Source organism: Thrips palmi, unplaced genomic scaffold (genome assembly GCF_012932325.1).
Source record: "Thrips palmi isolate BJ-2018 unplaced genomic scaffold, TpBJ-2018v1 HiC_scaffold_19, whole genome shotgun sequence".
Taxonomy (NCBI): domain Eukaryota; kingdom Metazoa; phylum Arthropoda; class Insecta; order Thysanoptera; family Thripidae; genus Thrips; species Thrips palmi.
The window spans coordinates 2,407,075-2,431,249 of NW_023144628.1; the positions used below are offsets into that span (position 1 = coordinate 2,407,075).

The 24,175-nt window shown below is 60.3% G+C and overlaps 1 protein-coding gene across 7 annotated transcripts in view; it reads left to right on the forward strand.

Moving 5' to 3' along the window:
* Positions 1-24,175, forward strand: part of LOC117645970 (disintegrin and metalloproteinase domain-containing protein unc-71) — a 174,578-nt gene that overhangs the window by 93,485 nt on the left and 56,918 nt on the right. For all 7 annotated transcript variants that reach the window (XM_034386544.1, XM_034386545.1, XM_034386549.1 and 4 more), the window contains exons 9-10: positions 11,118-11,263; positions 18,513-18,563. In XM_034386544.1, coding sequence (XP_034242435.1) covers positions 11,118-11,263; positions 18,513-18,563 — 197 coding nt within the window. The remainder of the gene's footprint in view (positions 1-11,117; positions 11,264-18,512; positions 18,564-24,175) is intronic.

The window sequence follows — 24,175 nt, forward strand, 5'->3', positions numbered from 1 at the left end:
GGCATGGCCCCGGCCTGCGCCATCCGGCAACTAGCACACGCCGCGCCGCCCACATAGCCGACCCTCAAAATCCCTTTTTGTCCCCGAATATATCCCGGCGCTTTCAGCGCAAGCGAATTCATTGAATTATGCCACAGCGATGAGGTTGTTGTTGTGCACTGAAGCAGAGTTTAATCTACTTTACCGTGTGTGTGTGTGTGTGTGGGCGGCTCGACATAAGCCCCTCAGGCCGGCCGCGCGCGATAGTGGCACGGCACTGCCACGGCACTGCCATGATGGTGGCCGTGTTCATGTTGCGAGCGTCACTCGCTTTTAGCGGGAAAAGGTGTCGCGTTTTTTTTTTAATCAATTTATTTTTTTATTTTTTTGCGGCGTCCGGGTCGGTGCACCGCCCCGCCCGATGCCGCGGCATCGCCGTCTGCTGCTTACAGCGAACGCGGCGCTGGAAGCAGCTAGCCCCAATTAAAAGTTTAGAGACTGTGTCACGGCGGATGAGAGATGGAGAGAGAGAGAGAGAGAGAGAGAGAGAGAGAGAGAGAGAGAGAGAGAGAGAGAGAGAGAGAGAGAATTCCTCTGTCCGTCCATCGCGGCGTCGCGGCGTCGCGCGGGTCAGGACACCCGAGAGGCAACTTGACGTCGTGTCGTTTGAGAATACGAGACAACTTTCGGCCCGAGTTTGGAAGCGCGCCTCTGGAGGGGTCTGGCCTTGGGTCTGGCCGGCCGGACGGCTCGCCAAGGCCCGCCAAGGTGCGACGACGATTCTGGCCCGCCAAAACCCTCCCCCATGCCGTCGAAAAAACGGTCCCCTCTTCCCCGCGATCCCCATCGCCATTCTGGATCTGTTTTGGAGGCACATCGACGACCGGGACGACCGGCGGCGGCGGCTGGGTGAGTGACAAGCCTTGTCTGCCCCACCTGCACACCGCTGCTGGCAGAGGCCAGGCCGGCCCGGGCAGACAAACAGGGCAATCCGATCAGCGGCCTGTCAGAGCGTGTGGCGGTGCGGCCCGAGGGGTGAATCACTAGTGTACTCATGTGTACAAATTTTCCCGTACTCAGTGTACTCACAAGTTTTAAAAGGGCGAAATTTACTAGTTTTTCGACCGATTTGGCGTTGAGTGATGTTTAAAACGCTTAATAAAGCATTGAGATGTTTACAAATGTGAAATTTATGGATAAAGCAAGGTGTACTCACCCGTACTCATGTACTCATGTGTACACCAGAACGCACAGTGATTCACCCCTCGGTGCGGCCCGCCTTGTCGTGGTAGGTTAGGTTAGCTTGTTTCTTTTTCTTTTGTTTTTTTTCTAATTTTTTTCGAAAGATTTATTTTTAATTTATTTTTCTCTTGGGCCCAGGCCTGCCCCAACCTCCACCTCCAGCTGCTTCCCGTGGTGACGTCACGACGTCACGAGGAGGCCGACGAGGCCGCCAGCTCGTCATTACTGGCAGGGTCTGGTCGTCTGGCGGGCCGTGGCGCGGGGTGCACAGTGTACTCGCTGTCGCCGTCATTTTTTTATTATTCCCTCTTTTATTTTACAGAATTTGCCTTCCCTGTCATTGAATGGAATTCGCTGCGCGGCGTGAGGAGAATTTTAGAACGGGGAGTCGTGACTAGACCGCTACCGCCCCGCCCTGCCCGCCCGCCTGCCTGCCCGGCCTGCCCGTCGCGTAATTCCAACTTGTTCTGTTCCTGTTTCATTCCCGCCACGCCCTCAGTGGGATGAAAAGCCAGGGAGAGAGAGGGGGGGGAGGGGGGTCGCGCGGTCGGCCGGCGTTGACGGATGGTGCTGCGAATGATTCATCCACCTCGACCGCCCTTATTTTCCTCATTTTCTTCCGTCGGCCTGATTAAGATGTCCGCTTTAATACTTTCGCGCGGCACGCAGTGCTCGTCGGCCGGGGCGGCGCGGTGTGCCCGTGGGAGCGACCGGGCGGGCGGGCGGACTGGCCGGGCAGACCGAGCAGGCAGGCACGGGGAGATTGTGTCGGAAAGTCATCCCGGCAGGCAGACGGGGCTGGCAGCCAGCCGCGCGCTCTCGAATGCACTCCGAACCCGTTTCCATAAGCTCGGCGGAGACAGGCGTCGTGTTTCCTGGGCGGCTGTCTGTCCGCGCGCCGCGGATCCCTGCCTGACACGTCGAGCGGGCGACCCCAGTGCCGGCGAGGCCGCGCGAGGCCCCGCGAGGCGCGGTTAGCCCCTCCGGCCCGCGACGACGCCACTGTAACTGTAAGGGCACCGCAATGGCACTTGTTCGGTGGGCCTAATCCTCGTGCGCGTCGGGGCGAGGCGAGGCGAGTCCGGTGCTACCCACTGCCGTTCCGCGCGTTTAGCCCATTTAGCGCGTGTAGCGCCGCCCCTTTGTTTGTGCAGGCGGACGGCGCGGACGGGCAGGCACTGCCAGGCACTGCCAGGCAGGCGTAAGGCGATCCCGACGAGGATGGCGCGTCCCGGAGGCGTCCTGGGGGCGAGGGGGTACTCACTCGGCTTTTTCGGGTACACAGAATATGAATATTAGTGAATACTTGTGAATATTTGTGAATACTGAGAGTCATGAATCTCCGAATACAAAAAAACTACATGAATATCAAAGAATATGAATGAATAGTTGGGAATATGTGCAAACACCCCAGAATATGTTTGAATACTTGAGAATATATGTGAATATGTTAGTTAAAGAATAGAGTTTTTCGGCAATTCGAGAACCAGGATTCTTTTCGGATCTCATTTCTTCAGTAGGAAACGTCCAAATATGGACCCGAGAGTGATACCAGAAGCTCTCGCGCCGAATTTCGGACTAAAAATCGACGAAGTAATGTCAACAAGTACTAAAATACCTCTGAATACTAGGGAATACCCGTGAATACTTACGAATACTTCGAAATATTCTGAATATGTGTGAATATTGAGAATACTTGTGAATACATGAATATTAATGAATATTTAAGAATATGAATATGAATATCCTAGTGGGTACACAGAATACCTCGAGTGAATACCCCCTCGCCTGGGGGCGTCCATGGCGCGTCCACGGCGGCGGACTGCCCGCTCCCCGCTCCGCCTGCTTCCAATGCTTCCGCTCTCAGGCACTGTCCATCAGAACGGAAACTAAATTACTCTCACGGCGTGCCAACCGGCGCGGCCGAGGCGTGCTCGTGCCTCCCTTGTTTGACGCCACGACTCGAGAAAAACGAGGCCGCCCGTTTTTGCGCTCCTCTTTTTGAACGGCACGCGGGAGCCCGTTCGCCCGCCTTCGTTTGGGCCAGAGCAGAGGGAGAGAGAGACAGAGAGAGAGAGAGAGAGAGAGAGAGAGAGAGAGAGAGAGAGAGAGAGAGAGAGAGAGAGAGGGAGGGAGAGAGGGAGGGAGGGAGCGAGGGAGAGGTGGGAGTGGGACGGCCACGTTTCGGAAGGAAAACTGCCGGCTGTTGTAACATTTAAAAAGTTTGGACACTTTTGTTTGCGCGTGTCGCGTGATTTAGCGCGTCCGCTGGGGCCGAAGCCAGGCGTCGCAGGAATGAGTGAGTGAGCACGCTTTTAAAAAATAATAAAACCGACGCGGATTAGTTTTATGGGCAGGTGACTTTTTCAGCAGAGAATGTTGGTTAGATGTGCTGGGGGTTATCTGATAGAATGTTTTCTGCAATCGCTATGTTTCGCCAAACGTTTCGAAATCGAGCTTGCACCTTTGCCTTTTAACTGTCCAGCAGCCTCGTGCTCTCGCTCGGCCAGCCATCGGCAGCGTCTGTCTCTGTCTCTCTCCCCGCCTCGCTCCTTCCGGTTAGTATCGAACTTTTCTGGCGATTGATTGAGACGGACTCCCTGTCGTTACGCCGGCAGTTCCTTTAACGGCTTCGTTAGCCGCGCCTTGAGACGCGGTGCAATCTTGTCGGCAACCCTAGTTGGCCGCCCCTGCCACCCGGGCCCTATAGGGTTGCCGACTGCAAACAAGGTGGTGGTGGATGTACTTCTCGAATCGGACACATGACGGTTCCTTGTTCGTCGGGCAGTCCTGCGGCACGGTCGGCACGGTCGCGCGTTCGAGCTCTCGAGTTGAGGGATTGCAGTGCTCTGCTCAGACTTTGACAGCCTAAACAGGTCTTGCAGTGGAGGGAGCCGACTTCCGCATTCAGGCCAGCAGTAATGCATTGGAAGCGGTGTTTGGAGGCGAGGGGTGGCGGGGGCTCCTTCGGAATAGTTTTGATCAAGATGGATCGCCCCGGTCTTGCCGGCGGACTCCAGGGTGGCTGGCCGCACGGAACAGGACAAGAACCCTTTCCCGTGTGTTTTTCGAAATTTTCCTTTCGGTTTGATTACATTGCTTTTTGGGATTTTTTCGCGTGTGTCGTGCTTGCTAAGGCCTTCGGACCGGTCGCGCGCACCTCGGGTAGGACGCGAAAAATAAAATAAAAGAAGGCCGAGAAGGAAGTGGCGAAACTTTGGAAGGGGCGGGGTGGCTTGCGAGGGGGGTGGGAGGCAAGGGGGTATCGTCGGTGGCTCTGCTTCCGACTGGGTGCGCGCCAAGCCCCGCCGGGAGCCCTTGCGGCCCTCGGGCCCCACTCGGCGTGCTCGGCGCGCTCGGAGCCAGCGGCAGGCAGTCCCGTTGATCTCGTTTTACTGTTTGGGAACACGGTGACGAGCTGGGGGCGGGCCCAGGCGGGCCGAGGCGGAGGAAGCTTAGAGCGGCCGGGCGGGGCGCGGCGGGGCGCGGTGGCGAGTGGCGAACACGAGAGTGCCGCCGGTTTTACTCCGCCATCAAACACCAGCCGCGCGTGGCGGGGCGGGGCAGGGCGGGGCGGGCGGGGCCGGGCGGAACCGCCTGCTGATTTGCACCCGGACCGGACTCGCTGATCGTTTCCAATCACGACTTTCATTTTACTCTCCCTGGTCCCGCTGGCCGCTCGGAGACGCGGACTCCGGCGGCGCTCCGGCCTCGGCGGGCAGTCCGCCCCAGGATATTGTTCGTGGCGGCAGCGGCGGCCGCGGCCGGGCAGCCTCGGCTGCCTTTCGCTGTCGCCGCGCGCCGCCACGGTAGGCAAATTAAATGGAGGCACGGGGCCGTGTGTTGATTAAAGCATGGTCACAGGAGTTCGACACTGTGGTTATGCGCGCGCGCGCGTGGTTGTGCGGACCCGCGTGCTTCGGGGCCCTATAAATCTGGCTCGATTCCGTCGTCGTCACTGGAAGGCCGTTCGCGCGGATTTTCGCCTGACAAAAAGGGCACTTTAAATCGGAGGCGATACTGCGGGGCGTCACTCGCGCCGCCGTGCCGTGCCGCGCCGGGCACTTAGGCAGCCACTTTGCCGTCGGAGGGCCGTCCGCGTTCCCCGTGGGCGTCCAGGCCCTGGCCCGCCTGGCCCGCCTGGCCGCGGGGCCCGTGAAATATGCGGGGGCGGGCTCGATCCAAAAATATGTGCGCGCCCCCGGGGGGTCCCGGGGGGCACAAGACTCGCGGGCCGGCCCCGGGACCAGCCCCAGGACCGGCCCCAGGGCAGTCAGGGCACGGCCAAGGCGCGCCGAGGAGTGCTGAGATCATTGAGATGTATCGACGCATTTCCATGTTTATGGGCTGCCAAGTGTTTTTATTTTATTTATTTTGTGTATTTTATTTAGCCTTGCCGGGCTGTCGCCTTGCTTTTTTGTTGTTTTTGGTTGTGCCCGGAATGAATGACGCGGATGCAGCGCCCCGCCACGCCCCGCCACGCCCCGCCAACGCCCCGGCCTTCCGCCAGGCGACTCCAGCGAGTGTGTGCCGGCTAAATCTCCATCCTCCGAGACTGCAAGATTTAGGGGCCAGCCTTGGTGCTTGACCTTGCTCGGTACATGACTGCCGCTGCGGCCGCGACGCCGGGACGCCGGGGCCGAGACGGCACTGCCAAAAAAAGGGCCGAAAATAAGGGAGGAATAAGTTGGCGCAAGGTCGGCCATCTTGGCCTTGTCGTTGAGGGATGGCGCGGCGCTGTCGTCGCCGTCCTCGACGTCGCACGGCCCACATATTTTACAATGTGCAGACCGTCTCGGCCGCTCGACACTATGCAAGGAGAGACAATGCCGCTTTACTGCGACATGCAGAGGATCGGCAGGGGGCCGCCCTGCTTCCCGGCAGCCGTAAAAACCGCATCAACTGAGACATTTATGGGCGCTGCAAGCCCGCAAGCCCGCAAGCCTGCTTACGCAAAGCCGGGCGCAGCGGCGCAGCAGCCTCGCCGCGACGTGCACCTACACCTGCAAGATTGACTTCCGCGACGCGACGCCAGCACACCGACACGGACTCACCAACACCGCGAGGGGCAACAAGCTCGCGGCACCGCGGAGCCACGCGGAGCCACGCGCAGCCCGACGTTTCCTCTGTACAAACACGATACACTGGCGGGGATTCATATTTTAGGGGCGCAATCACACACACTGCTCACACACACCAACAAACACGCGCGCGCAGAAACGCCTAAAACGTGCACGACGGCGGCGGCATAGCGCGCACCGACAATGGCATTGCCACGTGAAAGATGCACAGCACTGCACACAGGCGAGCCGATTCCGAGAGAGGAGAGTCTCGCGGCTCGCTGTCTCTCTCGCACTTCGAGGGGCGAAGGAGGCGAGGCGGGGCGCGCTTTCGAAGTCAGTCTGCTGCAGCGCTGGCAGCCCGCCGTGCGGTTGTGACGCGACGAACACACTCGGTGACGAGTTGGGAGTTGAAATAAGCAAGCGGCAAGGACGACGAGGCCGACTGAACACAATATTGTACGCGTTCAAACAAGGCCACTGCAAAGTTGAAATAGTTGGAGCCTCTTGTTGGCGAACTATCGCGCGACGCGCTGGCAAGGCGCCGCGCCGCCGCCGCCAAACACCGCCAAACGCCGCCAAACCTCACTCACGCTCATCGGCGCCGACTCATCACTGGCGCGGAAGGCATTTGAGGCAAACAGTGCTGCCAACGAGTCTTAGATCCAGAATCCCGGGTCCAGAATCTCAGGCCCAGAATCCCGGCCCCAGAATCCCGGACCCAGAATCCCGGACCCAGAGTCCCGGGCCCAGAATCGCGGGTCCTGAATCTCGGGCCCAGAATCCCGGCCCCAGAATCCCGGAGCCAGAGTCCCGGGCCCAGAATCGCGGTCCTGAATCTCGGGCCCAGAATCCCGGACCCGGAATCCCGGCGCGCGCTGCGAGTTTGGAAGCAGTCTGCGCTGATTGGGGTCCCGCCACCACCTGCCGCGGCTGCTGCATTGTGTGCGGTGGCGGTACGATCCCCCAGGGACCGGCCCCAGTTATCGGGGCCGGGCCGGGCCGGGCCGGGCCGAGCCGAGCCGGGGCGATACATTCTGGAATGAGGAAAGGGCGGCTGGGAGTTCCTCTGGGACTTCGGCATCCCGACGGGAAGTGTGGCCGTGCCTCGCCCTGCCGTGCCAGACCCGCGCCTAATGCCGCTAAGTTGGCCGCCATTAGCAACGATCGTAATGGCGTATAGTGCATGACCCCAACTTTTCGCGCCCTGTATATGGGCTTAAATTTTGTTTGCGAAAAATAATGTACTTTGCGGCGGGCCCCGGCCACTGTGTGTGTGAGTGGTGTGTGCGTGAGAGTGTGTGCGTGCGGGCTTTCACAGCCTACCGTTCCTATTCATGGCCTGGCCTATATCGCCGTCTCTCTCTCTTTCCCCTATACTTTACGACGAGTCCTCCAAACTTTCTTTTTTCAGCCCCCACTTTTTTCAGTCCCCCGCACTAGACCGCCATAGTCTCTCCCTCTTGTGTCGCCGAGGTGGCGATGAAGGGCTCGCCATTGACGAGGCGACCTGGCCCTTTCTGGAGGCCCCAGGTGTGCTCCAGCACCTTCCAGCCCCCCCTCCCTCTCTCTCTCTCTCTCTCTCTCTCTCTCTCTCTCTCTCTCTCTCTCTCTCTCTCTCTCTCTCTCTCTCTCTCTCTCTCTCTCTCGGTCGCTCGCTGGCTGAGGTTACACCGACGGTAGGGCGGGCGGTTCCAAAGCATTCCCCGCAAATGCATATAAACCTGCCTCTAAAGATGAGTCAGAATGGCCCTATGCGCGCTGCTGTGTGCTGTAGTGCGCGTGTGTGTGTTGTAGTGTGTGTGTGCGTGCGCGTGTGTGTGTGTTCGGATGGATGGTGCGACTATCCTGCTGGCTGGCACACCAGGATGATCGCCGCCTCCCCTCTGCAGGGCCTGTTCTCTGCCACGCCGCGCCCCGCCGGGAAGCGCACAGGGGCGCGGGGCGCGGCGGGGCGCGGGCGGGGGCGCGGCGGGGCGGGGCGGGGCGCGGGGCACGCGAGGTTGCGCGATGCGGAGCAGGCGGAGCGGGCTGAGCACTCAGGTGGAGAAGGAACCGAGGCGGAAGTGGCGCCGGCTGTGGGACTGCCGCGCTGAGCGCCCTGTCTCCCTCGCACCTGTACGGCACGCTCCATGAGTGGGAGAGAGACGGAGCGACGACTCTCGGGTTCGTCCTGCAGCACTGCGCCGCGCTGCGCCGCGCCCCTCCAGGCCGCTGCACGTGCAAGCAAGCACGGCACGGCCAGGCACGCCCAGCCAGCAGGAATGCACGACGACTTGGTCCCGAGGCCGGGTCACTGGGACGTACCCCGGGGTCTTTGCGGTGGCCAGCAAAGCCCGGCCCGGCCGCATCGCGACGCGTTGGCTGCGTGGCCCCATGGCGTGGCCCGGCGTGGCCGCATGGACGGTGTACGATTGCCGACTTGATGTTTTCGCTGGCTCCGGACAGACAGTGCGGCTGCTCGCGGCCGAATCGGGGTCACCCCGTATTGTGTCAAGCTGGAGGCCTCCTCGGGGGCGGCGCGGGGTGGGGGTGGGGGGGCATGCGACCGACCCCACGGCGTGGAGCGGGGTGGACCGACTTTGGACAGGACAACAGTTGAGGCAGTTCCCGAAAGGGAGAGGGGGTCGCCTTTGTGGCTAGTGGTCCTTACCTCTGATAGGTACGGTTCCCTTCGGTTCCCTTTGCCACAGCGACCGCCACCCACCCCTTTCTCCCTCGGTCACGTCTCCTCAAACCTTCAACCGCGCCCTTCCAAACCATTTGGCCAGCGCGGGCTGCGCGGGTCCGGGGAGGGGCACCGTTACATGCCACAGCCTACAACTTGGGCTCGAAATCTTGCTCCCCTCCGTCGCGCGCCGTCGTCCAGAGGCTGCCCGGCGTGGCTGGCGGGGCAGGCGGGGCAGGCGGGGCGGCCCAGGGCGTGGGCAGGCAGGCACCGATCCCATCAAGACGACCGTGAGGGCGCACCACGCCCTTCGGCAACTTTTTTAAACATGCCCTTTCTTCCTGAAGTCGTCGTCGCCGAATGCCCTCCCACCCCCTCCCCCGGTGTGTCCAACCGGAACCAACCCTATTCCATTATTTTCGCCGTCCCGCGCGCGTTGTTGCTCGTTTTTCGCCCCTCTCCGCTCTTTAAAAATAAAATAGATGTAGGCGCGCTATTCGGAGTAGCGTGCCCACTAACTTTTTTTCACCAGCCGCGCCCCTACCTACACCGCGGACCCACAGAAAAACACCGCAAAACCAAAAATGCAAAAAAAAAAAAAAAAAAAAGGCCGCCGCAACGTTTGCGGGCCGAGCCGCGCTGGCGAGGAGAGGGCGCAGCAAAAGAGCAGATGCATGGCGTGGCGGCGTGGCGGTGGCGCCCTCTAGTGGCCGGCCGCTGCAACCCCGGTCCGCGTGTGTGTGTGAGGCCGTGGGGCCGTGTGAGTGTGCGGCACACTGTGTGGGTCAGAGGGAAGGAGACAGGGAGTGTGTGGGAGGGCGGAGGGCCCGGAGGGGCCGACAGCGCCCTTTCTCTTCCCCGAGAACTGCTTTATGGGGACGCAGATCAGCTTATGTACGGCCAAGATACGCCCTGCACTTAGGAGGGGGCCGGCCCGGCCGGGCCAGCCGGGCCGGGGGCGGGAAGGGAAGGGCCTCGCCCGGCGACACACCGGAAACGGCGCTCTTCGCCCCAGTCTCTCTTTCTGCTCCTCCTCCCCCCCGCCGTCGACGTCGTGGTGGTGGTGGTGGTGATGGCGGCGGCGCGCTGCTCCAAGTTCGAAGTCGTCGTCAGGCTCCAGAGGAAACGCCTTTCCTTGTTTACTTCTTTCCCTCGTAAAATATACAAAGGGCATAACCTATACGCCGCGCCACGCCCCGCCACGCCCGATATGGTTCTGAGGTCGCGGACCGCGCACTCACGGCCCGGGGACAAAATAATGAATAATTCCGGGCGCGGGGGGGGGGGAGTATGCGGCGCGAGAGTTGCGCACGCAACGAAAACACAGCCGAGTCTGGTCTGCTTCACGCTGCTTGTGTTTTCTATTTCTTTCAAAATCCGAGCCGCTCCCGCCCCCTTGCTCTGCGCGGCGGAGAGGCTCGGCTCGGCGGCACTGAGCAAGGCAAGCAAGGCGAGCAAGGACTCCGCGAGGACGCGGGGCTCATCATGAGGGCAGTATAAATCATGCCTTGCGATCCAGCGCCTGGGCTGGCTGCACTGTTTACGGCGTGACAAAAAGCGTGACAGCGACCCCCTCCCCTTCCATTTTTCTCACCCCCTCCCTTTTCTTCCGCTCGCGACGCTCGACACAATCTGCATCGGGGCCGGAGGGCGCGGAAGTGTGGGGTACCGATTGGGACAGCCCCGCCCCGCCCCGCCCCGCCGCGCTGTCGCCAACTTCTGCCAAGGGACGGCGGCGGCCGAGTTTTTTTTTTTGCACCGACACGTGTTCCAACTTTGTTAAAATATTTGCGTGCGGTTTCGTCCGGCGCGCACCGCCGCCGTCCCGTATTCGTAAGAACAATACACGTCGTTTGACTCGGGCAGAAAGGACGTGTTGACTTTGGCCGCCCCGCGCGCCCCGCGCGCCCCACCCACGCGAAACAGTAAGACGCCCGTCGAATATTTTCCCTCCCAACTTGGTGTGCCGCGCTGGCGGCTGGCTGGCTGGCTGGTGCTCCGTTTCTTAGCCGACCCGACCTGAGAGGCAGAGCCCGGCAGAGCACACACGTTGCCTCGCCGCCGCCTGCCCCCGGCCGCCCCCGGCCGCCCCCGGCCGCGCACCGAATACGGTATCGTTGTTTGAAAAGGAAACTAAAAGCGCCGTCCTCTCTCTCTTTCTTTTGCAGTGGAGGCGAAGCGCCTGATCGCAGAATACCCGGAGAACCAGCAGATGGTATCGAGCATCGGCGTCAAGCCCTACGACATCATCTTCCCGGTGCAGGTCCGGCACCACGTCAAGATGGGCATCTCCACGCGGGACACTTCGCAGAAGGTGAGTCAAATTGCACCCTTCTTTCGCCGACGCGCCCTGGGGGAACGCCGCGGCGCGTGTGGTGTGTGTGTGTGTGTGTGTGTGTGTGGCGCGAGTGGGCGTGCGGGCGTTGGTCGAGTGTAGTGGGTTTGTGTGTGTGGGTGTTCCTTTGAGGCGACCGAGGGGTCGGGCTGGCGGGGCTGGCGGGGATGGTGGGGCTGCGAGAGGGCGGCTGGCCCCGGCGGGGTCGCTACCCTATCCCATCTCTGATTGGAATCCGTCTGCGGTGCGGACACAACGGCTGCCTCTCGAGAGTGTGGATCCCGTCAGCCCCCCCCCCCCCTCCCCTGTCCCCGGGGACTCGCCCCCCGGGGGGGGGGGGGGGGGGGGTCACGCCGTACCGCTGCGGGTCGCTGCAGAGAGGTGACGAGGAGTGTGCACTCGTTGGGGATGATTAGCGCGCCGAGTGCTGCTGCAGGCGAGTGTGTTTAGGACTGACGATGATGACGTCACTGCGTGCCACGCCCTGCCGTGCCATGCCGTGCCATGCCGCCGGGACCGCGGGCAGTGCCGCCACACCGGCGTGCGCGCCGGGCTGCATACCTCGCGCACCGCAGGCGCTAGTGCTGGGAGCACGGCCTCGGCCAGCCCTCGGCCAGCCAAGCCGCAAAGCCGCCGTCCCCGCGCCGGCCTGCCCCGGCCTGCCCGCCTGTCAGCGCGCGTCATTGTTTGCCTCTCTTTTTTTTAGGTTTTCTCTTTCTTTCTATTTTTTTGAAAACAAAAGCTAGAAGTGTGAGCAAAATGGGAATGGCGGCTGCATCGCCCTGTTTTTGACGTGCGGCCGGCCGGACTCGCCCGCCTGTCTTGTCTCTGTCCCACCAAAGCGCCGCCGATCCTTCAATTCCCACTCCCACCCTTTGTGTCCTGCTCCCTGCTCGTCGCGGCGGGGCGGGGCGGGGCGTTGGCTGCTTATGGGTTCGCGCGGGAGAGCGCCTGTTTCGGTGCTACCGGGAGAGAGAGAGAGAGGGGGGGGGGGGGTGACTCTAACGGAAAAACTTTACAAAGCAGGTCCGCTGCAACGGCAGCCCCATTGTTGTCACGAGTCCCCCCGCCCCTTTTTGTTTCATGTGATATTACACAGTAACGGCAGACAAAAGGTTAGGTGGGAAAAAAACGAAAAATAGGACCAGGCATTCCTAATCACGGGACCGTATAATTTTTCACGCTTCGGAATTTTCCATTTTTAGGGGTTCCCAAGAACCCCTATTGTCCGAGGTCCGTGGATTCTTCCCCCCCCCCTCTCCGATTTTCAAATAAACAACTCTAAACTATTTCAACCATGAAAAAAACGAAAATTCCAATTTTTTTCGAAAATTCATCGTGGAAATTTTCCGTAAACGCGAAAAACATAAATTTGCAACAATCGAAAACGAGAACCGTTAATGATATGAAAAAATGGTTCAAATAAAAAATGTGCCACTCCTCAAAACTAAACCTCCTGGCTCATCAAAGTAACAAGAAATCATATATGTTCTGAGCAAATGGTCAAAACATGAAAAGAAAATCTCCATGGCAACGGCATGGTCCCATCGTACCACCCGTCAAAATTTAAAGTCGCCCATTAAAAAAAATCTAAACGCCGTGAAATTCGAAAATGCTAATGCTAACACATTGCACGGTGTCTCAACGTTGGAACATCTTTAAAGTCTGTCACTACTAAAAAGTTCGTAGCAGAAACGACACATCAAATTAATTTTCGTGGGTTGGCACCAATATGCTTGCCGTCTGCGCCCTTTCGAAAATCGCGAGGCTGAAAGAACGAACAGGCGCTCATTGAAACTGCCCCTCCATTGTTGCTGAGGTTGGATTGTTTGGCATGCTCTCAAAGGCTGCGGTTGTCTTGTCATGTTTTCCTCGATTTTCAACCAGTTATGGAAACGGGAACACCGTGCAATGCGATTAGCATTGGAATTTTTTCCATTTTGCGCGGCGCGAGTCGCGAGACAAGGTTGCCGGAGAGGGAATAGGGAGTATAGCAGCTGAGGGCGTGAGGCGTGAGGTTTTCCAATCTATTCTGGTTTGCATTTGTTTTTATTTGTTTTTTGTTGATTTTTTTCGTGTGTACGTGTCCTTCCCGCGTATTACGCGTCATACCGCGGTGCCATCAGTCTTGCTCGGCCGTGGCGCGGCGGGCGTGGCTCAGTATTTATTTCCTCTTGTTTTTCTTTTTGTTTTGTTATCGCCGCTTCTAGTTTGCGCGCTGGCGGGCGCCCGGGCGCGCTCCCTCGAGGTGTGCGCGGTCAACAAACACATCCCGATAGTCCAGAAAGATAAAAATTAAATTATTAGAAACAAACGAAATGAATTCGGGAGCGGAGGGCGGCACCGCACGCCAGCGGAGTTATCGGTTCGCGGCACGGCACGGCATGGCGCGGCGCGGCCCGCGCGGCCTCGGCCGTGACGGGACGCACGCATATCTGGAGCCAGACAAACAAAAAGCAAAAAAGCAAAAAGCATTCCTCCCCGGAGTCCGTTTGGAGTAACTGCGACCCGTCGCGCGCGCGACAGTGCGGGGCAGCGTGGCATGGCGTGGCCTGCCTGTCTGTCGCGCGCTTTTTTCAAAGCGACGGTTTGCGAATTAAACGCATTGGTTTGCCTTTCGCATTCACTGCAGTGAATGTCGCTTTGGTGAAGTCCCCGCGCCCGCTCCCCGCCCGCTCCCCACTCCCCCGGGGACATAACTGTCGTACCTTTACCTTTATTTGTTTTTGTTTTGTCCCTTCCCTGCCCTCCCGAACGCAGCAGTGGGTCGCTGCGGAAATATGTCAATGTCGGGAGATATGACAGTCATCACGCTGCCGTGCCTCTCTCTCTCTCTCTCTCTCTCTCTCTCTCTCTCTCTCTCTCTCTCTCTCTCTCTCTCTCTCTCTCTCTCTCGCCGCGCCCTCGGGCGAAAATCATTCCGTTCCGTCAGTCCAAGCTCGTGATGCCTCACGCTGCGCGCACAATGACTGCTCACCATGCCGATGATCTCGAAGCGAGTCTCGAACCGACACACCGGCGTCGCTGTCTCGTGCTCGCGTTCCCACGCCCCGCCCCGCCCCGCCCCGCCTCACCGCGCTCATCGTTCATTCTATCCTCCATCAGGGCCTCCCGCAGGGCGTAGCGGGGTAGCCTCGCGCGAGGGGCCGCCGCGTAAAAAGACGCGCTTCCACAACACATCGCCGGGCCGCCACTCTCGCGTCCTTTCTTGCCTCGTGAGGCAGCCTTTCTCGGCCACGGGGGAGGCGAGGGGCGTCCGTCCTATAGAGGCGAGCGGCAAAAAGGTGGAGGGGGCACCTTCTGCTGCCCCCCCCTCCACTTCTCTCCGCTTCCCCCCTCCCCCCCCCACCTTCCTGCCGGAGTGAAGCCTTTCCTTCCGGTCCTGCCCTCCTCGTCCTTCTCCTCTCCGAGATTTGTACCTGTATAAATTCATATTGCTGCGTCGTGCGGCCCGGCCCGGCCCGTCCCACACTCGCCTGGGTTCCCTGGACCGGCCGGGCGGGGCCCCAGCGTGCGCGGCGCGCAGCGCGCAGCAACGCGCAGGGCAGGGTTGTGCGTCCCGCGGGTTCGACTCTCCCCAGGTCCCCGGGCCGTTTTGCTGAGCAAAGTCTGCTCCTCTGGGGCGCTGGGCTGCGCTGGGCTGCGCTGGGCTGCGCGCGGGGCTGCGGTGCGCTGTCAGTGTGGGGCCCTTCGAGCACCTACCTGCCGTGACGGGCGGAGCGGCGGGGCGGCGGGGCGGCGGCGGCGCACGCCTTCTTGAACACTTTCTGGCGCGAGACCGAAGGGAGCGCTGCTGCCGCCGCCGCTGTTGCTGCTGCTGCTGCCTTCGTTTGCATGCTTGCGTACACGAGCGCGTGCGTGCTTTTGAGTGTGTGTGTGTGCGTGCGCGCGTGTGTGTGTGTTGTGTGTATGTCTGTGTGTGTTTGTGTGTGTGTGTGTGTGTGTGTGTGTGTGTGTGTGTGTGTGTGTGTGAGCGTGCGTCCGTTCCGCAACTCGACGACTTCTCTGCCGCTCCCCGCAGATGGCGCCCCAACGTTGCCGTATAATCCCCGAAATAATGCCCCCCTGGAATTAGCGTTTGTGAATAAACGGGCCCGGCGCCCCGGAGGCGGTGCAGGGCCCCCTCGAGGGCCCGCCGCCCCGCCGGCAGGTAACTGGCGGGTAACTGGAACGGGGTAACTGCAGGGCGGGAGTTAGCCGCGCGTTTCGACTGCTGCACTTGCAAGTTAGTTGTTGTTGTTGGCGGTGCGCTTGTTTTCGCGAGGGTGGCGAAACGCCGTGTGAATACCCGCCACCGCGAACGCCAACAACAACAACAACAACATCCGCGTCCGCGAGGCGCGGAGCACCAGCTTGGGGAAAAAAAGTGTCTGTATCTCGAGAACGGTGAAAGTTACGAACGTTTATGCATAGGTTAATTAAGTTGGGGAGTCCGATTTCATAACTAAATTATTTTGCGCGTGGCGTTGCTCGCCGTTTAAGGGCAATGCCGAGGGCAATGCGCACCTGCAGTCGTTGGTTAGCCGTTCCCCGGAGAGCGACAACGGCGCCGGAAGATGTTCCCCCGTTGTGTGCGGATTGCCACCATCGCCATGATGGCCCCCGGATGGCTCCCGGATGGCCCCCGGATGGCCCCGAACGGCCCCCAGGGCTAATTGCCTTTTTAGGCGAACCGCGCGCTGACCCTGGTCATGGTCATCGCCACCGCCGTCCGGCCGAACAGTCCATTTGCAACGGGGGAGGGCCATTCGCAGATGAAGCAGTGAGTCATTTTCTTGCGGTAATTGAGCCCAGCTAGGGAAAAGCTGCGAAAGCGAAAAAGCACGCCGAGTGGAATGCCGCTGGACTGGCTGCTCGGGCGGGCCGCCTGGCTGGGTTTGGCGGCGCTGCAGCCAGGCAGGCAGGCAGGCAGCCAGGCAGCCAGTAGAGATGTGCGAAAGGTTCGGAATCGAATCGAATCGAATCGAATCAGCTCTGATTCGATTCGATTCGCTCCAGGGAAAATTGCTTAAAATCCGAACTATTCGAAAAATTCGAATCGAGGGTAATTCGCCTTCGAATCTTGTCCCTTTCCTCTCCCGTTTGAATCGCGCGCTGCACACCCGCCAGCTAGCTTCTAGACTGAAATTACCAAATACTAATATTTTTATGTGATATTACATTGTAATAAAATATAATTATTTTTTGTTCCACTAATATTTGTTTTGCACTACTGATATTGAACAACGCACTTCCTGTATTGCTCCAACAACAACGTAACGAAATCATGAAATTTTTGCTTGAGATTCGGATTCGATTCGAAAAACAGGGACAAAAATTCGATTCGATTCGATTCGAGAAAAAAGATGCAGATTCGATTCGATTCGATTCGGGGATTTTTTTTCATGATTCGATTCGATTCGAGGGGAAAAAACCTGATTCGCACATCTCTAGCAGCCAGGCAGGCAGGCAGGCAGGCAGGCAGCCAGGCAGGCAGGCCACTTGAACGGACGCGAGCCAACGCGAGCATCCGACAGGGAGTGCCGGGGCATGTTCGGGCGGACGGACGGATCGACGGACAGACAGACAGACAGACAGACAGACAGACAGACAGACAGACAGACAGAGACGCCTCTATCCGCACTCGACTCCACTATCGGAACGGGAAACAAATCAGCTTTTGTGGGGCGCTGATCAGCCAGCGCGCTAATGTCGGATAATGGTGTCGCACGGCCTCGTTCCACTGCGCGCGTGTGTGTGTGTGTGTGTGTGTGTGTGTGTGTGTGTGTGTGTGTGTGTGTTGGCTGGGGCTGGTCAGCTGAAATCATTTAAAATCCGTACCCAGACAACGAGACCAGCGTTGTGCCGAGCTCTCCGTCGCCTCCCCGGGCGTGGGCGGGCGGTCCTACGGGCGGCCCTAGACGGCGGCCCTGGGCGGCCCTGTAGCGTGCCGGACTCCCATCTCCGCGTCTTCAATAACGGATGCCCCGGCATCGCGTAGCATCGCCTCGGCCGCCCGGACAGTCCATTTTTCGCCGTCGTTGCGGCCCTTGTATCGGGACGGCGGTGCCGGGCGGTGCAGCTTGCCATGGATTCCCAATCACGTGTACTTGTGCCGTCTCGACACCGTGCCGGGGATGTGAGCCGGCGGGGCGGGGCGGGGCGGGGCGGAAGTATGAAAACGGGTCGCCACTCCGGCGGGAACGAACCGCCTGGCGGCTAAAATCGGCTCGACAAGGACCAAGAGGAGCGTGGGAAAATTTTCGCTGACGCGACCAATTCGATTGGAATTAACTTGAAACTAATTAATTTTAATCCAACACTTGACCGGGTCCCGACACTGATATTAAAAGGCAGGTGAGGCGGGGCGTGGCGCCTTGCCGTCCTCAAGGAGGCCGGCGGGGCCGAGAGATAACAAGAATTAATCTCGGAATGGGAGGCAGAAGGGGGGAGAGCGGAAAAACGAGAGAAAGACACGAGTTCCGGGACGACAAGAAACACAGAACTAGAATGAAAATACAATTTGCGGAGATGGCTTTATGACTTCCCGTCCGTCTTTGGTCACCCTTTTTTTTGCCATCCCACGCCTTTATGCAAAAGACTTTTAGCTTGTCACCCCCACCCGGGCTTCCGAGCCCCCTCCGCCCCGCCGCCCCCTCCCGGGGCCCTCGTGGCATCCGTGCGGGCCACCGCCCTGTGGACTTAGTCTCGAAAATATTTGACTTTGTTTCATTACTACGTTCCGCTAGACGTGTCTGTCAGTGGATCTCTTTTTCCCTCGCTGTGGACAGGCTGCACGTTGGCGAGGCGCAGGTCTCTGGCTGGTCTCTCCCTCTCGCCCCATCGTGGCCCGGCTTCGGCCCGGCTTGGCGGCTTGCTCGGGATAATTGCTTCTTTTGTCATGTAAATTGAGACCGTCAAGTGGGCATGCCGAACGGCATCGGGCATTCTTCGTGTTTTCGCCGAACCGCGCGGGTATCCGCGTCCTCGGCGACGCCTTGGGCCCAAATCCCTGCAAGCGTTTCCCATTTTCAGAGCGCTTCGAAATAAACAAATGTGAAGTCCGACGTGCACGCGCAAGCCTTGCGTGGAGGCTTGAGAGAAAGGGCTCTCCTCTTTCATGTCTGTTTCCCAATCAAGGTCTCTAAACCCTCACTGAGACTTTTACGTAATTGAAATAACCAACATTGCGTGAAAAAAAATGTCATGGCTTTCAGAAACACTAACCACATTTCTCATTTCGTTTCAGAACTCGGTGCGGCAGTACGAAGCATACGGACCAGTCAACAGAAGGCCAAAGGTGAGTAATAACAAAGTGACACCGAGCACTTTTCGCGGTTTGTTTTTTAGTGTTTTTTCGTTTTGTTTTTGATTGTGCGCCGGATTGGCCCTGAGCGCACTCCAGCGAGTGGAGGTTGGCTGCGCCATGACTGCGCCCGGGGCGCTCGCTGCACACTGTAGGGGCACGCACTCAGGCCCTCCAGAGTTCCCGGCGGCAGCGGCACGTGTATTGGTTACCTGTAAACAGCCCATCTGCAATTACAGTTTGCAAACAGCAGCCGCGTGTGCATCGGGGCGCGTGCGCTGCTTATGCGTGCGAGATTGCGAGAGAGAGAGAGAGAGAGAGAGAGAGAGAGAGAGAGAGAGAGAGAGAGAGAGAGAGAGAGAGAGAAGGGTGGGGGATGGGTAGATAGAGTGTATGTATGTGTGAGGGCAAGGGAGGGGGGACGTCCCGTCCCGTCGTGTCTTCCTGTTGCCCCGAAGCGCTGCGTACATCAGCAACAAACAAAAACGGGGAGAGGACTTTCGATGAGTGTGCTGACTCGGTTCGGTTGCTGCGCTTGTCTATCTGCCCCCGCCTGGTGGTACGGGATGAAAGCGCTTGCTCGCGCGCCACCCGACTGCAGCGCTTGAGCGGCCTTGAAGCCGCGCTCTCGGCCGGTCCGCGTGGCTCGGCTTGCGCCAAGGCTAGCGCCAAGGCTTGCGCCAAGGCTTGCGCCAAGGCTTGCGCCAAGGCTTGCGCCAAGGCTTGCGCCAAGGCTTGCGCCAAGGCTTGCGCCAAGGCTTGCGCCAAGGCTTGCGCCAAGGCTTGCGCCAAGGCTTGCGCCAAGGCTTGCGCCAAGGCTTGCGCCAAGGCTTGCGCCAAGGCTTGCGCCAAGGCTTGCGCCAAGGCTTGCGCCAAGGCTTGCGCCCCGCCGCGCCTCTTAAGGCTTAATGGGATGAGGAATCAGACTTTTCAACTCTAACAAACCCCACGAGAAGAATTACGGTGAGAGGAGATGAGCCGCGGAGGGCGGGCAGGCGGACGGACGGACGGACGGACGGACGGTCGGACGGACGGACAGGCAGACAGACAGACAGACCGACAGACGGACGCGAAGGAGGAGGGAAGGGCAGCACCTGCTGTTAAGGGAGCAGGCCGAGAAGGGGAGAAACTTTTGAGCCACGTTTGATGATATAGGCCAGCCAGTTGATTGTGCGGTAATAGAGAAACGACCCACATTCTGGCGGAAGGAGGAGGAGGAGGCAGCGCGGCAGCAGCGCGGCGAGTCTGTAAAACAAAAGTAATAAAATGGATCCTGCGAGGAGAGGAGAGGCGCTCCATCAGTGGCGCAGCCGCAATCAGAGCGGCCGGCCCGACCCCTTCCCGTCCCGGTCCCGTCCCGCACCCGTCCCGGACGGCACGGCGTTCCAGGTCGGCTCAGCTGCTTGAAGCCGGGCCGGCCCGGGGGAGGGGGGGGGGAGGGGGGCAGGGCAAGTCGGGCGCCAGGGACGCTCTTGGACACGTTTGGGATAAACTGCAGTTTCGTCGCGTCCTGGACCGTAACTTATACACGCCGCCTGCCTCCTCTCCCTGCTGCCGCTTGCTCGCCGTCCCGACGAAATAGTTGTGCCCCGCCCCGCCCCGCCCAGCGCGGCAGATAAATATGACGCGATTAAAAGTGCCTCGGACAGAAAGGAGTTATGTTGCGTCTAGTTGTTTCACTCGTCTTCGCGTTTTATTCACTCCCGGTGAGGATGGGGAAGGTAGCGGAACCGGACGCGGCATGACCGTCCTCTTTTTAAAGGCCGCGCCTTTCTCCGCCTTTCTCCTCGCGGGCACGGCGCCGTTCATCACACTGCAGTACCCGCGAGTGTGTGTGTGCGTTCGGCCCGCGTCGCCTCCACCCGAAAATGAAACGGAAATCCGATAACAGGAAAAAAAACGAGCGTGCGGCTGTAAATTGGCGGAACTTGGAATGACACGCACTCGGAAGGGAGATTCGGCATTCGGCACCTTCGATAACGAGGTGCGGGATTTACGCCTGGCCCGCGCCTTGACGCCGCAGCAGGAGGAGGGGGAGGCGGCCCCCTTCATCAACATTAAGGCTTGGCGGGCCTCCAAGCGCGTTCTGTTTCACACGGATTCAAATTTATCGCGCCGGAATCATTTAGGGCCGCGGGTCAGCTGGGCAGCGCGGCGCAGCGGGCACGGCGACGCGTTGACGGCGGCCTCGACGGCGGCCTCGACGGTGTCGCTGTGGCGGCCGTGGCGGCCTTGGCGGCGCCATTAGCGCGCCCGTCGGTCTTCCAGCGCGGAACAAACACTCGGTGGCCGAGGCCGCTTTGACCGCTTTGGCCGAGGCTCCGAGACGGGCGGCGAGGCCAGGCAAGGCCCTCTTTTTCGACACCTGTAAGGAAAAGGCACGCAGTAGCGGCCGCGCGATCCAAAAGGCGCTCAGTTGCGGCCCTGCGATCTGAAAGGCACGCAGTTTGCCGCGCGCGATCCAAAAGGCACTCAGTTTGCTCCGCGCGATCCAAAAGACACGCAGTTTATGGCTGGCGGCCGGCAAACTGCGTGTCTTTTGGATCGCGCGGGGCAAACTGAGTGCCTTTTGGATCGCGCGCGGCAAACTGCGTGCCTTTCAGATCGCAGGGCCGCAACTGAGCGCCTTTTGGATCGCGCGGCCGCTACTGCGTGCCTTTTCCTTACAGGTGTCGTTTTGGGCTGACGGCTTGGGTGCTGGGGCTGCCGGCCGGGCGTTGCTTTGCATAAGCTGGGTGTTTGGGTACCCGTCCTGGGCGGGCGGCGCTGGCGATGCCGGCGGGGCGGGGCTGCTTTAGGGGAGGTACTACAGACGGGCCGGCCAGCAGCGGCGCCGAGCAGCGCGCTCTCCTCCAACGACGGGGTCAAGATGGAGGAGAGGCGGAGGTGTTTACCCGGCCGGACGCCGTTAACTCGCCTGTCGATGGCGGCTCTCCCCCCCCCCTACTCTCTCTCTCTCTCTATCTCTCTTTCTCTCTCTCTCTCTCTCTCCGCCCCCCCCCCTTCTCTCTCTCTTTCTCTCTCTGCTGCCTCGAATTCATACTTGCGCACCTTGCGTACTCCAAATTATTGATGGGTTGCCCTCCTCTCCCTGCTTCCTGTCGCGCTGTCTCTCTCGCTCTGCAGGGGTGGGGGTGGGGGAATACTTGACTCGCTCTCGATCCGAAACTCCTCTCGGAACTCCTCGAGTCGGGCAACTCTTGGCTCCGGTCCGCAGCTTGGCAGAGCGACAAACGCTGTAAGGTTCGTGCTGCTGGAAGGCAAGGTCGCTGGAAGGCCGGGGGAACCCGCTGCAACCCGCCGGAGCCGACGTGGAACCGCACCTGACCGGCTGGAAAGCCGCTGGAAACCCTCTCGAACCCGCTGGAAACCCACTGGAAACCCGCTGGAAGCCCTCTGGAACCCGCTGGAAACCCACTGGAAACCCGCTGGAAGCCCTCTGGAACCCGCTGGAAACCCACTGGAAACCCGCTGGAAACCCTCTGGAACCCGCTGGAAATCCGCTGGAACCCGCTCTGGTAGTCCCAGCCAGGCAGCGTCCCTGGCTTGGCCTGGTTTGGCTGGCCTGCGACAGAGGCCGGCGTGTCATGACACACGTGTCCGGCGGGTCGGGTTCCCATCCCTCATCTCGCTGCACTCGCAAGTGGACGCCCCGGACCGGGAGGGCCGAGGGCCGGAGGTGTCTCGTGTTCTCTGTCACATGATCGGGGCACCGCGCTGCATCGGTAACATCGACATCCCCCCCCCTCCCTCTTTTCGCCGGCGCGGCCATTTTCCCTTCTCTTCCGGGAAGTTTATTTCCGCGGGATGTTTACACTGCCATCCTAATGAGGAGGGGGCATCAAAATTCCCCCCGCGGCGCGCGGCGCGCACGTTCGCCTGCCTTTTGTTCGGCTGTCTCCTCTATCTGCTCCTCGCCGCGGAGCCTGCGGGGCCTGCGGAGATGGCCGCCCGTTGCCCGTTCGCGGGAAAGATGATGTTTCGTTTAAATTGGTGTCACGGCTTGGCGGGGCGGGCGGAGCGGGCGGGCGGGGGCGGACGATGATGACGGGCACGAGGAAGACGTCGCGCTCCCCGCCGCCAGAGCGCGCCTCGGTCGCGGTGGTCAATGTAGTGCCACGCGATTGGCCAGCGGGGCGCGTTCCGCTCGACGGCCCGCCGTAGCAACTCGAACGTACAAAGGGAAACAAAAGAATTGGGGGCGCTGCGGTGCGGCGCCGTGCTGCGCTGTGTTGCTGCGCGGCGATGCGCTTTTCACCGCGAACGTATTCGAACAGCGTGTCTGCCTCTCGACTCTTGACGGCGGCGGAGACACGGCCAGCCTGCCTGCATTCGCTGCCAGCAGGCTGGTTCTACACGGCGCTGCTCTCTGTCTCGCTCGCACTCACGGGGGGCTCCGCACGCTCCGCACAGGTGCAAGAGGGACGGACCGACGAAGCGCTGTTGTTCGGAATGAGTCGACAGGCAGTCGCTGCCTCCCAGGTGGAATGGGAATGGGACTTTGCTGGCAGTGTGGCCATCTAGTCCGCCCCGCCCCGCCCCGCCCCGCCCCGCCCCGCCCCGCCCCGCCCCGCCCGCCCCGCCCCGCCCGCCCGCCCCGCCCCGCCCCCGTCCGCCAGGCCATGAGGAGTGGTGTTCCGCTTGGCGGCCGGCCAGAGTGCTGATTCGCAAAGGGATTTATTCTTTAGTCACTACAGCGACCCCCCACCCCCTTCTCTCCCTCGGACTCCATCCTTTATTTGCCTGGGTAAAGGTCGCCGGGCGACGCTGGCCGCGAGGCGAGGCAGGCGAGGCAGGCGAAGCGAGGCGCGTCGGTGGCGGACATGATTCCGAAAGGATGAACGGAAATGATGATTTGTGAAGCAGCTTAATGCAGTAAGCGTGCTCGCTCGCACAGGCTGGCGTCGGCTTCTTCTTCCGACCTTTTTTTTCGAGCTTCTTTTTCCTGTCGGGGAAATGTGTGCGCGGTTAGACGCGATGATGCCATTGTTTTTGCCTGACCTGGTTCACTATTCTCTCTCTCTCTCTCTCTCTCTCTCTATCTCTCTCTCTCCTCTCCCTCCCCCACGGCCGCACCCTGATGGGCGTGCGCCCCACTGCTGCGAAAGATTATGATGGAACGTGCACTACTTGGCTTTTTGTGCGAATGTGATCAAATAACGCACCACCGCCTGGCCGATTCGATCTGGCCGTCTTCCGCGGGGTTCCTTTGTGCGGCCACCCCGCCCCGCCCCGCCCCGCCCCGCCCCGCCCCGCCTCGCGCTTGAAATAAATCGGGCCGACTCAGAATGGGGATTTCCTGTCATGGGCCGCGGCCCACTTACCTCGAGCGAACTTTTTTTTTGTGAAAGTGGGGGACGGCAGCCATTTTCTTCTCCCTCTCCTTTTTCCCCCCTTTGCGGGCAGTTCGCGCGAATTCGGCGTGACCTTGATCACGCGAGCGAGAGGCTCTGCGAAGCGCCGGCAAGCACCGCGAAGCACTGCCGGGCGAGGCGCCCCGCGGTTGAACACTGCCTGCAGCTGCCGGCTGCTTCTCGCGGCTCCCCGGTGGGCCGCCCCAAGCTGCCCCAGCGGCGCCGCACGGTTTTTGTAATGGAAAATGGCGC